This window comes from Rhinichthys klamathensis, unplaced genomic scaffold, assembly GCF_029890125.1.
Source record: "Rhinichthys klamathensis goyatoka isolate OS25496 unplaced genomic scaffold, OSU_Roscu_1.1 h1tg000228l_1, whole genome shotgun sequence".
NCBI classification, from domain to species: Eukaryota; Metazoa; Chordata; class Actinopteri; order Cypriniformes; family Leuciscidae; genus Rhinichthys; species Rhinichthys klamathensis.
The window spans coordinates 2,879,651-2,895,709 of NW_026606752.1; the positions used below are offsets into that span (position 1 = coordinate 2,879,651).

Below are 16,059 nucleotides of genomic sequence, written 5' to 3' on the forward strand. Positions count from 1 at the left end.
TTTACATCAAACTTTGGTAACCGTTTACAAAAAGATTCATTAACATTAATCCGACAATAAATGTGAAATAACAACAAAAACATGTATTAATTGGGTTAATGTTAATTTAATGTCAGTGTCAAAATACATTTTTAACATTTCAATTTCAAGTTGCATAAATTATCATTATTTAATGCATTATGACCAAACGTGAATTAACAAAAATACACCACCTGTCAAACGTTTGGAATACTTAAGATATTTTAATCTTTTTAAAAATAATTCTCTTTTGCTCATTAAAGCTGCATTTATTTGATCAAAAATACAGTAAAAGCAGTTATATTGTAATTTAATATAACTGTTTTCTATTTGAATATATTGTAAAACTCAATATATTCAGTGTGACATGAAAGTGTCTCATGATCCTTCAGGAATAATTCTAATATACTGATTTGCTGCTCAAATATTATCAGTTATTATTGGTGCTCAATTATTATAAATGTTTTTTATTATTATCCATGTTAAAAACAGTTCTTACTGCTTAATATTTGTTGTGGAAACTGTAATACATTTATTTCAGGATTCTTTGATGAATTGAAAGTAAGAAAAAAACGCATTTATTTGAAACAGATCTTTTGTAACATTATTAATGTCTTTACTGACTTAAAATGGTTCATTGTTTGTTAATGCATTAATGTTAACAAACTCAATTTTATTGTTAAGTGTTACCAATAGATTGTTGTGCTGATGGGGAACAAATTACTTTTGAAAAACTGTACTATTATATATAATGAGATACAGATGATTTAAATTGTCTTGTGCTGCATTGATATACCATAAGATCTAGCATGGCTTCGTTTGTTAGTTTTCCCAGCTGTCCACAGTTCCTCGCATTGTCTTTAAGTATGCTGTCTGAATTTCTTTTCCAGCCTGTAACTGTGATCCGGTCGGCTCTCTGAACGGCGGAGTTTGTGATCCGCTGACAGACGTGTCTCTCGGGCTGATTTCGGGTCAGTGCCGCTGTAAGCCTAATGTGGAGGGAGAGCGCTGTGACCAGTGCAAACAGGGCCATTACGGACTCAGCGACGACCCTCTGGGATGCCAGCGTAAGTCGATGCCTCACACAATAAAGCGACTAATCAGTCTAAATCCAAATAATTTGTCAATGTGAAAATAAGGTCTTCATAAGCTGTTCTTGTGTTGTTGTTACCCAGCATGCACGTGCAATGCTTTGGGGACAGTTCCAGGTGGAAGCCCATGCGATACTGACTCAGGAAACTGCTATTGTAAACGTCTGGTTACCGGAAGGAATTGTGACCAGTGTCTGGTGGGTGTTCTGCTTACTTTATGAGTCAATTCATATGTCTTTGCGCAATAAAACTGTAAATTATTTTATTTTAAAAACTTAATATTTTACTTTTATGGTAAGTAATGTGACGCTTATAATAAAGCAATAAGCACCAAGAAGCCGTGACTTACAGTGAACAGATCATTATTGTCAGGCACGACGCGGTGGAGCTTCACAGGGCTTATTGCTTTAAAGTATAAAAATATTTACTTTAAAATTTAGACGCAGACTTGGTGCAGTAATATTGATGTAATGAGGTCACAGGGTGTATGTTTGCAGAGTAATTTACTATGGCTTTGAATGCGGCTTAACCAATCAGAATCAAGGACCTGAACTATCCGTTTTATAATGTAAATTATACAAAAGTATGTGCCAGTGCTTGAATTTGATTGTCTGGTCAGTGTTCCAATAACCCTGATATTTATTATAAAAGCACTTTTGCTCATGTAATATTGCTTAAAGGTGTAGTAAGCTATTTCAGAGAAACGCCATTGAAAGTGGATCGGACCGAGCACCAAAACTCACTTGTAGCCAACCAGCAGTAAGGGGCGTGTCCACTCATGAGGGGGGAGGGGCCTGTGCTGCATAGTGTTCATGAATTTGGGGGCGGAGCTATCAAGATAGGGGTGTGATCCTTTTGGATAGGGGCATTTATATTTGTTATTATATTTATAAGGGCAAATTCATAAGGGCAAATACAAACAAAGGAAAACAGGAACTGAGGAAAAACAAACTAAAAGTCATAATACATGTGTCACATTTATGTGACACATGTATCCTTTACATAGAATGATTATCAAATTTACAGAGGCAAATTTGCTTTGGTGATTTCAAATATCAACAGTGATTCTCAGAACATGCTTACTGAACCTTTAATTTACTGAACCTTTAATTTTGCATTAAATATATACATTTATTTTATTTTTTACAGATTTCTATCATTTTGTTGTACAAAAATGTGATCTCTTGCCTTTAAGAACTGCTGTTTACATTTTGTTTCTTGTGAGGTCTGTCTGTTGAAATGGTCTTTTAACAAGGCTCTCCCTTCTCTCTCTCTCTCTCTCTCTCTCTCTCTCTCTCTCTCTCTCTCTCTCTCTCTCTCTCTCTCTCTCTCTCTCTCTCGCTCATAGCCTCAGCACTGGGGTCTCAGTAACGATATGGATGGCTGCAGACCATGTGACTGTGATCATGGTGGTGCAATCAACAACCAGTGAGTAAAACTACTCCTTCTGTATGAAGGTCTACTTTCTGCCTGAAAAAAAGTCTGTCCTTAAAAAGTCGAATCCGAATTTTAGGCCTTAAAATGTCTTAAATACGATTGGTTATTGATTGGATTATAGTTAACGTTACTTTTAAATTGTTAATTTAAAACTTAACTAAACGCTTTTTGGGAAATGTTTTTTGGGCGTATTTTACTACTCTGCAAACTGTGCAGCTCAGACAGAATTTATTAAATTTCTTTCAGAATTTATTTATATTTTATTTAGCATGCCCAGGAAGTGTGTCTTAATGTGGTGTTTATTTATTTATTTTTTAATCAATTTCTTGGTTACACAGTTCTGTATTTTCATATTCAGTTGAATGTTCATGTTGAATGTGAATAAATTAATTTACTTTACAAGTAATTCTGGGACTTTCCATACTTTTTTTGACGTGAAAGGACGTGAGAGGTCTTAAATTGCGTTCATAATGGTCTTTAAAAGGCCTTAAAACGTATGAAATTTACCTTGTCGAAAACTGCAGAAACCACTCACATATTCTTCAGAAAAACGTACTTTCTACTCCTACTGCACTGTCCTTCTAACAAGTTGCAACAGCCTGTTGAGAAACTACTGGCAGGAGGCCTGAAAAAGCAATGAAAAAGAAAGTTTCTTAGTCCCAGATTAAGCCCTGAACTGGCAATATCGTCCATTAAGAAAACACTATTTACATAAATTACAAAGCCAGGCTTTAACCGCAGTCCAACAATCAGTTGGGTGCCATTCCTCACAGGTTTTGTATCTTGACTATGTGTGCGTGTCAGTGTGGAATATTTCCTCCTGAGTTATTTTTCTCAAGACCATTCAGACGAACCATCTAAACCTCTTAACCTCTCATTTCCCAGTTGTTCTTCTGAAACGGGTCAGTGCCAGTGTCGCGAGCACATGTTTGGCAGGCGCTGCGACCAGGTGGAATCTGGTTTTTACTTCATCGCTCTGGACCACTACACTTATGAAGCAGAGGACGCCAAATTTGGACCAGTAGGTGTCTTCATTATTCCCATTTATCAAAGTCCTCGTTTGACCCAATGGTTGACCCAATTATCTCCCCGTCTCTCTGCAGGGTGTGACCGTTGTCCCGAGAACACACCCTCAAGACAGATCCCCTACTTGGACTGGCATTGGTTTTGTGAATGTTCCTGAAGGTGCCTATCTTGAATTCAGCATTGACAACATTCCCCACTCTATGGAGTATGACATCATCATCCGATATGAACCTCAGGTGACTTCCTCTACAATTGCGTCGTGTTAATTACACTGTATAATACTTGTATTGACATTTGACTCTTAAAGATTAGTAATGTCTAACTGAAGTCAGCTGGGACGTGTTTCATCAGTCCTCTCTTGAGTTCAAGGGTGAGCAGGCATGTTCAGATCATCACATCATTACATCATCTTTTTGCTCTTTCATGGTCTGTAGCTGCCAGAGCAGTGGGAAGAAGTGTTGATGACTGTCATCAGGCCTCAGGTCATTACCGCCGGCAGCCGCTGTGCCAACACAATGCCCGACGATGACAACCAGATGGTGTCTCTGCATCCTGGATCCAGGTATGTGCTACTCTTGAAACTACGTACTGTTTGAGTAGGTTCACTTGAGTTGAGTTTTCTTTGCGACCATTAAAAAGTACAGTCTATATAGTATGAATTTGGAGAGTATGAATGAAATTCATCCACTATGTTATGTTGTTACTGTCATGTGACCTACGGCGTCAGTTGCGTCGCTTCACTTCCATTCACAAATCCTGTCCCGTGGCCTCATGGGATAGTAAACTGTCCATGGTATGCGCACTTCAGAATCTCGACAGAAGTAGTAGCTCATCCAGGTACTTTTCGCCAGCTATTTTTTTAATACTATTTGGACATACTACTCTGTTGGCGTAGTTTTTTCACATACTATATAGTAGGGAAGTATTCGATTTCTGATGCATCGTGAGAGAAGAAAGAAAAACCACCTGATGCACATTCGCTTTCATCACCACAACGATAATGACAGAACTCTGTGCTGCATAACTAGTGTGCTTCCTACATAGGAAGTATTTCAAGTCATAATACTGTAGATTTGCTCCTGATGCAAAGGCTGCAGGGTTATTATGATTAACTTCAACTAAAATGATTAAAAACACTTTTGGTAATTGAAATAAAGCCAAAATAAAATAAACATATTAGATGAAAACCTTAGAAATGTTGCTTTGACAGCTAACTGAAATAAGTTTAAGCTGAAGCACTAAAATTACTAACTGAAAATAAATAGAAACTAAACCTGAATTAAAACTGAAATCAAAATAAATTCAGCCTAAATAGTAATATTAACAAAAACTTATAAAAATGACAAAACCTAACAAAATTACTTAAAAAAATACAAATAAAATTGACAACTGAAAATATAAAATAAAAGCTTATTAAAAATACACATTCAAAACTATACTAGTATATAAACAATTATAAAATAACACTGAAAGGATGTTGCTAATGGTAATGAGCAAGATTATGCTTATTTTGACCAGATTTTAAGGCAGCATCTCATGTCGTCACGGGTGGTTGCAGAAAGGCCATTGAGACGAAGACCATTGCTGCGTCCCAATTCGCCTACTTATACTACGCCCTAAAAGAATGTACTCTTTTTGTGAAGAAAAAGTACATACTTTTGAGTGTGTAGCAAAAGAGTAGGCAAGCTTTGGGACATACTACTTCGTCATCATTAACGGACAGATCTGTCGCGTGCATCCTGTCACCGTAAACTCCCCTGTCAATCATCTCGTCACAGTTAAAATCCTCCATTCAATCTAAGTTAATTTCTTACGGTTTCGGAGAGAAATGTTGTAGCACGTTCATCTGCCAGTCATGGGTCTTTCATGCCGAGACTCTTCTCATCATGTTTGGATTTTGAATATAATAATGCATTTAAAAGTTAATGGCTAAACTAGGGCTGGAACAACTAATCGATAAAATCGATAATAATCGATTATGAAAATCGTTGTCAACGAATGTCATTATCGATTAGTTGGTCTGCCTACGTCACGGGGAGCGTTTACTGGTGATTGGTTGAAACAGGCCAATCAGGATGCTCTCTGTCTTACACGCGCTTCATGAGGCACACACGCAAGGTCTCTCTCCCTCCGTTGCTCTGCCGCGCGCTCGCGCTACACGGTTTGGAGCACAGTCTCTTCTGTCTCGCATGCGCGCTCTTGCTTGCGTGCTCAAATCCCGGGAGTTTGAACTAATTTGCGAGCCGCTATCAATATGCGGGTGACTCCCAGAACTTCCGGGAGACTTGGGATGTCTGCATTTTGCGTCTCGAGCATCAGGTTGCGCAATCAGTTCGCTCGCAACATAAGTGATGGATTAAAATAGTGCTACCGCAGAAATATTAAATTAAAACGGTCTTTACAAAGCAAAGCACTAAATATAAAGGCAGTTAATAACAGCAGCAGTAAATTATTGTTTTTTAGTCACTGTAGCCTACTCAGTGGTTTTCAGCGAATGTTTGTGCACTAATGCATCATTTTTCCTGTCTTTTTAATCAAGCCTGTTAGCTTGCTGCGTACCTCCATTCCGTTCTCTTTATATAGCATTTGTCTACTATTAAGTTTTAATTGTTTTTCAAACGCGATCTACTGCGGCTCTATGTTCACACGCTTGTTTTCAGTCTTTCTATATTTATTTTTACAAATTATCCTTATAATTCAATTAATTTTAAATAAAAATTAAATGAATTATATATTTGAGATGTTTTTAGTTTATATCTTCACATCTGAACAACATGTCTGTAAATTTGTTTTAACAAAAATTGTGTTAAAACAATATGTTGGATATAAATGTTTATTTTTTACATTAATCATGGTTGTCAACTTGCCATCAGCAATTATCATTAAAAACAATGCAAATATTGATATTTGTAAAACTCAATGTGTGGCTTTTGCACTTTTTAAAGTACACTTTTACACATAAATATCCTAATTTAGGGTTTTAGGTAACACTATTTTAATCGATTAATCGAAAAAATAATCGTCCGATTAATCGATTATCAAAATAATCGTTAGTTGCAGCCCTAGGCTAAACGTATCTTTGCAAAAGTTCACAATGCTGCTGCAGATGCAATATAATGTGGACAACATTGAATAAATACATTTTCGTCAGGTTAGATACTGATAATTAATCACTCAAACCCCTTTATCTAAACCTCTCTACATAACCGTCGGACTCACTTGTCCTCCATGTCTGTAGTTTTTGAACACTTTTTACTCGTGTTTGTAGTTCTAACCGAATCCTCGTCCAACACGCGATGGGTTGTGGGCAATATTAGCCGTTAGAGTGCGCATCGATCTGCACTTCGGATTCTGACCGGATATAGTAGACCATCCGGGTATATTTGGAACACTCATTTCAACATACTACGATTTGGGACGTACTAATTCTATTTTCGAATACTATTTAGGACGGATAGTATGCGAATTGGGACACAGCATAAGATTACAGTTCCAACACGAAGTTTTAATGATAACAGGCAGAGCAACATACACTATAAACGTAAACGTGACCAAACAATGACAGACTGTGAGGGAAGAACTTATATGGTGACTTAAGATTATTAATCAAACACAGCTGAACTCAACAAACTAATAATGACAGTGACCACCATAGCAACTAGGAAGTGCGGGAATACAAACAAAGGAAAACAGGAACTGAGGAAAAACAAACTAAAAGTCCATGAACTGAGCTAAACTGAACATAAATCTGACACATGTATCCTTTACATAGAATGCAATCCCAGAATGCATTGCCACAAATGTTGATTATAGATATATTTTTTTCATACAAAAACTAATAATAAAAAGAACAAAAAATAGTTACATCTAATTAAAACTCAATATTTATGTGCTATAATTTTTTATGCTTATTTAAGCATCACGCTGTTAGCTTAGCAACATGCTAATGGAAAACTCCCTTGCAATCAATTGTGAGCTGAGTCTGTTTGTGTAACACAATCAGAGTTCCTTGAACTTCTGTGAAATCTGCATGGGGAAATCTCTTGAAATGACTTGCTTTTGACCGTGATAACATGCCGAAGAATGTTAAATGTGTATAGAAGGCAGCTCACTAGGTTTTGGAAGCCAATGTCTTTGAGTGTTGAGAAAGTGAATCCTCTTGGTTTTACCCATCAGGTATGTGGTGCTGCCCAGGCCTGTGTGTTTTGAAGAGGGCTTGAACTACACCGTGCGCTTGAGTCTGTCTCTATACTCGGCTCTCAGCGATATGCAGTCGCCATACACGCTCATCGACTCGGTAAGCTTTACCCTCAAAACAGACAAGTCTCAATTGCATTGGAATCCTCAAATGCTGATCGTTCGATTTCGATCCTTGCCCTCAGATCGTCCTCATGCCACACTGCAAAAACCTGGATATTTTCTCTGGCTCTGGATCAGAGGCCGGGGACTTGGTGACCAACAGCGCCTGGGAAACCTTCCAGCGCTACCGCTGTTTGGAGAACAGCCAAGCTGTGGTGAAAACCCCCATGACCGACATCTGCAGAAATTACATATTCAGCGTGTCGGCTCTTCTGCACCAGGGAGTTAAAGGTACATCTAGACCAATTCAAATGATTAGTTATGTTTGCTAAGAATTTCCCCTCAGAAAAAAAAAATCTAGTTCTACACTATAAGAAAGTTACAAATTTAAGTCATTTCAACTTAAATTGCATTAAATGACTTGAAAAAAATGACTTGAATCTTGTATAATTTATAAAAAAAGTTTAAACTTGCTTAACTTATTTTGTAAATGTAAAAACATATGTTGTCATAACTTATTGATCATCATTTTTTTCCAGTGTATAATCAAATGTGGCATTTCGACTTGATCTGTTGTTTAAAGTGCACACACGTACAGTGCTCACTCTGTCATCATCGCATGAGATTGGCTCCATTCTCTAACCACATAAGCATCCCCTTTTCCCTTTATGATAGACGTGCCAGTCTTCATTCTGTCATCATTCATTCAGCTTTCATTTTCCTCCGTCAGCGGAGGTGCTTTCCTGCCTCGTGTCAGAGCTTGTAACGGGGCCTCAGGCATAATTATACTGCCTTACATGCTTCCTGTCTGAGGCTTTACCATTTCATCGACTGTCAGGGCAAGAAGAAAAGCAAAAGACATGGCTAGAGGCATAAATCAGAACAAAAGCTTTGCTGACTATAAATATCGGTGTGAAAACCTTCACCTCCACATGACAAAATCAAACATATCAAATTTACAGTACGACTAGAAAGATGCGTTCGTCATCCTTTAAGATGCTTTGAAACTGTAACTTGTCACGCTTCACGTGATACTTAATGTAAAAACTACAGTCAAACTCCTTTCTAGGAAAAGTAAGCTACAGTTCAAGGCTACACTTTAATAAATAGATACATTGAAGCTATTTAAAGAGACAATCTTTTTAAATATATAACCGATCTGATGATAAATCTGATGATATCATTTAATCGGAGCAGTATATTACACAGAATGGCAAATTAATTGTAGTATTTGAATAAACAGTATCAAGTATGGTGACTACATTAAACTTGAATAGACAAATTTACACCAATTGTAACAAATAAAACTCTTTTAATATTGTCTCTGATTTATATTTAGCAGGAAAAATGGTGTTACAGTTGGTGAGATCAATTAATTCAGATTTTAAAATGTCTTATTTAAAAAAACTGAAAACTAATTTATTTTTAAACCTAGATGTTTAATTGTGTTTTAGTTTTTGTACAAAATATGTAATCTACCTGGCAAAAAAAAAAAAATTATTAAAAAATGGGAAAAGCCATTTCAGAGCAAATATATAAATCTAGAGATATATCGCATATCATCAAAAGATCATAAAACATTGAGATTTCTTTATACCGTCTGACATCTTTTTTTTAGCAAAACTACTGTCACGCTAATATGAAAAAGTGGTTACATTAGTGGTGTTGCTACTTTTCTCCTCAGTTTCTCATTATTACTGCTTTAGCAATCCTCTAGTATGGAGCCGAATGTTGGCCAGCGACTGCCAAACATGGCCAGCTCCTACACGCCATGGAAATGCGTATGCTCCGCTGGTCACTCGGGCTGACAAGGCTAGATCACGTCAGGAACATCGACGTCAGGAAGCGGATGGGAATAGTGCCGATTACGGAAAAGATGCTTGAGCCCCGTCTCCGCTGGTACGGTCATGTAACACGCAGCAATGACAACTCAGTGGCGAAGACAGCTATGCGCCTTGATCCATCCGGTAATCGCCCACGTGGCCGCCCAAAGATGAGATGGATGGACCGGATCAAGCAAGAAATGAAGGACGTGCAAGTCGCCCCGGAGGACACTACGAACCGGAATAAATGGAGAGCAGCCTGCCAAAAAGCGGACCCTGCACCTGCGCGGGACAAACGCTAGGACGAAGAAGAATCCTCTAGTACTGAAGCTTGGTTTAAAGAACTAGAACAAATTTTCTTACAGACTCTTTTGGCCTGCACCAGTGACTTCTCAAAAAGTCCCCAGGATTTTTCAGGTCTTTCATGGTGACATGACATGCCAAGTCACTAAACAAGAATTTTTACGCAGGTTATTTTAACTCAGAGCCGCTGAGGTGTCGAGTTTAACTTCGGTCGCCATGATTTTGCCAAGTAAGACATGTTCCCGGATCAACATATTTTGTTAATCCTGGAACAACATTCCTGTCCAAAAATGTAGTCCTAACCCTATCCCTACCCCTAAACCTTATAAAATCACAGGGAAATGATAGGTGAATAACACTGATGTAGGAGCACCAAACCCTGGTTGTAAGCCTTTACTTGACATGAACTGTAAACCTATCCCTCATATTTGATTGGTTGATTGGAATGTTGTTCAAGGATCCAAGGATGTTGATCCCTGAACATGTTCTACTTGGTAAACCCATGTTCACCATGTTCAACTTTGGTGAATTATCTCAGTGTGATTTATGGGGTGTGCACATCCACCAGAGAGAATGGATAACAAAATTGATATCCAATTAAGAAAAAATGCTTAAAAGGTAGGGTATGGGATTTGCAAAACGGCCGGCAGATTTTGAAAATACACAACTCAAAAGGTCCTACCTTCTTTCCTCCAACGCTGGCCCTGACTCCACCCATTCGAAGAACATGGACACGCAATCATGCATTCTCCAAACGGAAGCAACTTGCACTCACTCTCTCTCTCTCTGTACCGGGGCGACTTGCACTTACTGTGACTGGGTCACCAGCTTTGAGTATGCGCACGAAGGGGACACGCGGGGGAGGGGGTATGGTACGACCGTTTGATTGACGCACTTACAGTCCAATGATTCTAGGTGGTCTTGGAAATGATTGGCTGGAGTTTTTCGAGTCCTGCCCGTTCCACAGATGATTAAATTGCTTAATTTTCATGTCAGTGCTTCTAACTCAGTGGCTGTAAGTGGGTTAGGAATAGGATTTCAAGTGATTTTGAACAAATGGTCAAAAAAGAAAATCACATATCCCACCTATAAATATCAGAAAAAAATAATTGGTCGATCTCAAAAATGCAGAGAAATGATGGATAACTCAGTGAAAAAGAAAATGAATTAGAAAGAAAATGCTCAAACAGATAAATTCAATTATTTCAATATTGCTAATATTGAATATGTTTCTCTTCTCTCAGCCTGCCAGTGTGACCCGCAGGGCTCTCTCAGCACTGTTTGTGACCCCAGCGGTGGGCAGTGCCAGTGTCGCCCCAACGTGGTTGGCAGGAACTGCGACAAGTGCGCCCCGTCTACCTTCCTTTTTGGACCGCAAGGATGCAGGCGTAAGTACAACTTGCCAGTGGACTCTTTTCACATTTATGGGGTTTGTCATAGTTGGGTAAACTACTACAGTGGTGAACGGAAAATATATTTTTTGCATTCCTATTTTCTCCAGGAGCTTCCAGATTTTACAAAAGAGGAAAAAATATCAGATGGTCAGAAAAAAAATAAATGTCAAATTTGCTGTCACTCCCTCAGCTGTTGTATTAGGAACACTCACACTGCAGCGTTAATAGTTTTTTTTTAAATGTAATGCCAAGGTAATGAAACACAAAGTATAGTGTTTTTTATTATGCAGTGTACATTTACATAAAAAAAAAAAATTTAAATAGAAAAAACTTTGCTATATTTACAATGTTAAACTATTTCGATATGTATCAATATTGAAATATCTGAAACACTTCCAATGCTCCTTTTCTGCATGGATACACTGATGCCATCTGCACATTCTCCCTCTCTCTTCCCTCTGACGGCGAATTGACACACACCCGCCTCCTGTCACTCATTCATCTCATTCGCTCCGGCTTGAATTTTGCTTGTATTGAGCATAATGTTAGTCATTCCCACAGGTTTCGCGCTCACAGCATAAGCACACGCACACACACACACACACACAGATCTATATAAGTGGCGCTCTCATAAAGTCGTCTCTCAAACAGCTCGCGAGTACCAAATTGACTTCCTTTTTGTGGCTGATTGCGCTTAAACGGTCAAATACATACAAAATTATGCCAAAATGCCAGTCTGGCCAAGTATTCAGGTAAATGCAGTCAGTTTTGGAACGTAAATAGTTGAGAGAAAACGGATGTTGTGTAACAGTATATTGGATCAGTGCATAAACTCTTAAAGTGACAGCAGCCTAATAAACCAAAGAGAAAATCACTCGCTAAAGCCATGTTTTTCATTTGTCTCTTTATTCTATTGTATTTATCTGTGCTATCGTTTGCAATTTGTTTATTTGTTCTTTTTTTATTACTGACTGTTTACTTGTCTTTATTTTGTAAAAGTATTTCAATGATTCACATTAAGCTTCCCTGTGCTGTGTGTAAGCTAGAACAACAAAATGACCCAAATTATCAAATAATTATGATATAATAACAAATTATCTGTATGGCGGTATATATGGCAGTTTTCCCCATGGTATCGAAAAAGGTATCGAATATCGATATTTTTCAAGGTATCGTATCAAAATCCAGTATCGTGACAACACTAGTCTATAATATAGATTGCACCATGTATAGACAATTCCTAAAATGTCTTTCACAAGTGTAATTCTGGTCTCTTGTTTTTTAGCATGTGATTGCAGTCCTGAAGGGTCTGTCCACTCTTTCTGCCATGAGGCCACAGGTCAGTGTGAATGTATCCCCGGAGCGTATGGGCGGCAGTGTGAGCGCTGTCTGCCTGGACACTGGGGTTTCCCTAACTGTCGCCCCTGCACATGCAACGGCCACGCTGAGCAGTGTGACCCGCACACCGGACAGTGTCTGTCCTGCAGAGACCACACCACTGGCCACAACTGCGAGAGGTTAGTTACCGTTTTCTTTGTTCAACATTATAGGTTGAAATAAAGGCTTTTACTTATCAAATCACTTCCGCAGGTGTTTGAACGGCTACTATGGTGACCCTGTCCTGGGCTCTGGAGACCACTGCCGCCCCTGCATGTGTCCCGACGGTCCCGGCAGCGGCCGACAGTTCTCCGGCGCTTGTTATAAGAGTCTCGAATCCAACCAGGTGTTCTGTGTCTGCAACCAGGGATATAAAGGTAAACACCACACATCTTACTTGATTTATAACAGCATCTGTCAAGAACACTGTAAATTTCCATTATCATGACACATGCCAGAACTTGTCATAAAAGTGTAGAATCTTCCAGATTTTTTATGTTTTTGAAAGGTCTCTTCTGCTCACTCAGGCTGCATTTATTTTATCAAGAATACAGTTTGAATGAAATATTATTACCATTTAAAATAACTGATGATAATATGAAATGTGTCTTGAGCAGCAAATCACCATATTCGAATGATTTCTGAAGGATCATGTGACACTGAAGACCAGAGTAATGATGCTGAAAATTCACCTTTGATCACAGGAATAAATGACATTTTAAAATATATGCAAATAGTAAACAGTTATTTTAAATTGTAATTATATTTTACAATAATATTATGTTTACTGTATTTCTGGTCAAATAAATGCAGACTTGATTAGCATGAGATTTCCTTTGATTTTGAAAAAAAAAAAGAATCCAACCTTTTGAAACTTAGTGTATGTCGAAGAATATGGTTATTTTTTGTCTTGAAATATATATATATATTTTTTTTTTTGTACCTTGCAATATGTAATTTTTTTGTAGTGAAAGCTGTAATTTAACACATCTCCTCTCATGTCGCCCATAGGTGCCAGGTGTGAAGATTGCGCCCCTGGTTATTACGGAAACCCACACGAAGTGGGCGGAGAATGCCGCTCCTGTCAGTGCAATAACAACATTGACATGATGGACCCGGGGTCCTGTGACGCCCGCACGGGCGCCTGTCTCAAATGCCTGTACCACACGGAGGGCGAGGACTGCAACCGTTGCAAGCTTGGTTATTACGGCAATGCACTGACCCAGAGTTGCAGAAGTAAGTTTTTGAAGAAGTCAGTTTCAATACTGAACATTTCCAAAAATATGATCTAAATATTTTATTATGTATTTTTTGCATTTACAATTGAGTTGTGCAGTGATATAGAAATTTTGGGTGATACCAATTATTATTGCCAATACAATGCCTGATTAATGCATATTTTTATTTAAAACATGATTATGTACAATTTAAAAAAAAAAGTTTAGTTTTTGAAATCTAGTTTAACTCTTTCCTCACCAGCGTTTTTTTTTTTTTTTTTTTTTTAAAGTTGCCAGTCAGTGTCAGCATTTTCACAAAAGTTTTATGGCCCCCAGAATATATGAATATCTGAACATACAGCTTTTTTTCCAGCTTGTTTTATGCTGAAAGCTTTGTGTCTAATAAAACCCCCCCAACATTTTAAACAAAAAACGTGTTTTTGTCAAAGACTTAGTCCGGAACGGATTCAAAACGATCGAGTCCATAAACACCTACAAAGATTCACAGTCGTTAACCCTATCTGGGTCGACATTTCATTCTGTAACGTTAGGCAGTTTTGATTTATATGCTGTTTAATGTTTGATCGTGTTATTTTACATGTGCGTAAGCAATCTTCTATCAGAGATGGTCTTATTATTGGGAGACACGTGGCTCTACCATTGGAGAGAGCATAACGGCCAACTTTGATCATGTGTGCCTGGATAACCAATAACATTACAGTTTTGACGTCATTGAAGTTGTGCGACAGTCAATCACTGTTTGCGGATACCAATCATACCTGTCTGTGACTTCTCTAATAAAACAACATTTTATTCCGGTGTAAACTCTATAAGTAGATCAATCTAAAACTAATGTTTAAGTCAAGAGCAAACATATTGAAGATTAGCCGATAGGCTGTCGATTCATTCAATGAGAAGCCATTTTCCCAGCATAGTGAAGCCTCTCCTCCATTGACATCTCCTTCCCTTAGCCTGCTAACGCTGTGTTACGCTTTTTTCTGCTAAGGTTGCAGGCTTGCCTTCAAGTGTCTTTGAAGCACTTGTTTCTGCTTCTTCTTTACCCATTGTACGCATGTTCTTTATCGCTTGTTTCTGCTTCTTCTTCGCCTGTTTTGATCCGCAGATTCTGTACTCTTTCAGAAGATGCTTTATAGCGCCCCCTACGTATGCTGGAAAATTACATCAATGACGGGGAAAGAGTTAAAGGGTTTTTTACTAGTATATAAAAAAACAATTAAAAGGACATTTAAAAAACTTACATATTGTGCATTTTGTGTAAGTATGGATTTGATTCTTGGCCCCTGAGTTTTCAAAAATGTTGTCCTCTTCTTTCTCAGAGTGTGTTTGTAATAATATGGGCACTGCTGAGGAGACGTGCCCTTCTCAGGGGAACTGCAACTGTGACTTAAACAGCGGACAGTGCCAATGTCTTCCTAACGTGGTGGGCCAGCACTGCGATCAGTGCGCCCCGGACACTTGGAACATGGCCAGCGGGAAAGGCTGCGAGGCCTGCGACTGCGACCTCAACCATTCCTTCGGCTCCTCCTGCAATGAGGTTAGACCACATTCACAGCCGTCGCATGTTTGGGATAGTAACAAAGTACACATTTTCAGGTGGATTCATTTGTGTGTGTTTTTTATCCTCTGTGCTTTAGATAATGGGCCAGTGCTCTTGTAAACCTGGGTTTGGTGGCAGAACCTGCCGAGAGTGTAGAGAACTGTTCTGGGGGAACCCTGAGGTCAGATGCCACGGTGAGTTCAGAAAATAATGAAAAATATTAGTGCATTCAATTACCCAGTGAATTATGATAATCTTTTATAATATTTGCAATGCATTTAACTTTAATAATGGGACGTATTTCTCCAGGAAATAATATATTATGGGGCGTTATTTTGTTAATTTTATTTAGAAAATATTGATACAATTTAAAAATGATTTATATTATTATTTAATTTATATTATATTATTTACACTACCATTTCAAAAGTTTAGGGTCTAAGATTTTTTTTACCACTTTTATTCAATTAATCAAAAGTGACAGTAAAAACATTTATAATGCTCCTCTCTGTGTAT

The 16,059-nt window shown here is 38.1% G+C and overlaps 1 protein-coding gene across 1 annotated transcript in view; it reads left to right on the forward strand.

Annotated features, from left to right (window-relative positions):
• The window catches only part of lamb1a (laminin, beta 1a), a 44,096-nt gene that overhangs the window by 12,200 nt on the left and 15,837 nt on the right, over positions 1–16,059 (forward strand). The window contains exons 10-23 of the mRNA XM_056265024.1: positions 909–1,085; positions 1,194–1,306; positions 2,458–2,537; positions 3,432–3,567; positions 3,650–3,808; positions 4,007–4,134; positions 7,749–7,869; positions 7,955–8,162; positions 11,242–11,385; positions 12,677–12,908; positions 12,982–13,145; positions 13,780–14,004; positions 15,323–15,540; positions 15,641–15,737. Coding sequence (XP_056120999.1) covers positions 909–1,085; positions 1,194–1,306; positions 2,458–2,537; positions 3,432–3,567; positions 3,650–3,808; positions 4,007–4,134; positions 7,749–7,869; positions 7,955–8,162; positions 11,242–11,385; positions 12,677–12,908; positions 12,982–13,145; positions 13,780–14,004; positions 15,323–15,540; positions 15,641–15,737 — 2,202 coding nt within the window. The remainder of the gene's footprint in view (positions 1–908; positions 1,086–1,193; positions 1,307–2,457; positions 2,538–3,431; positions 3,568–3,649; positions 3,809–4,006; positions 4,135–7,748; positions 7,870–7,954; positions 8,163–11,241; positions 11,386–12,676; positions 12,909–12,981; positions 13,146–13,779; positions 14,005–15,322; positions 15,541–15,640; positions 15,738–16,059) is intronic.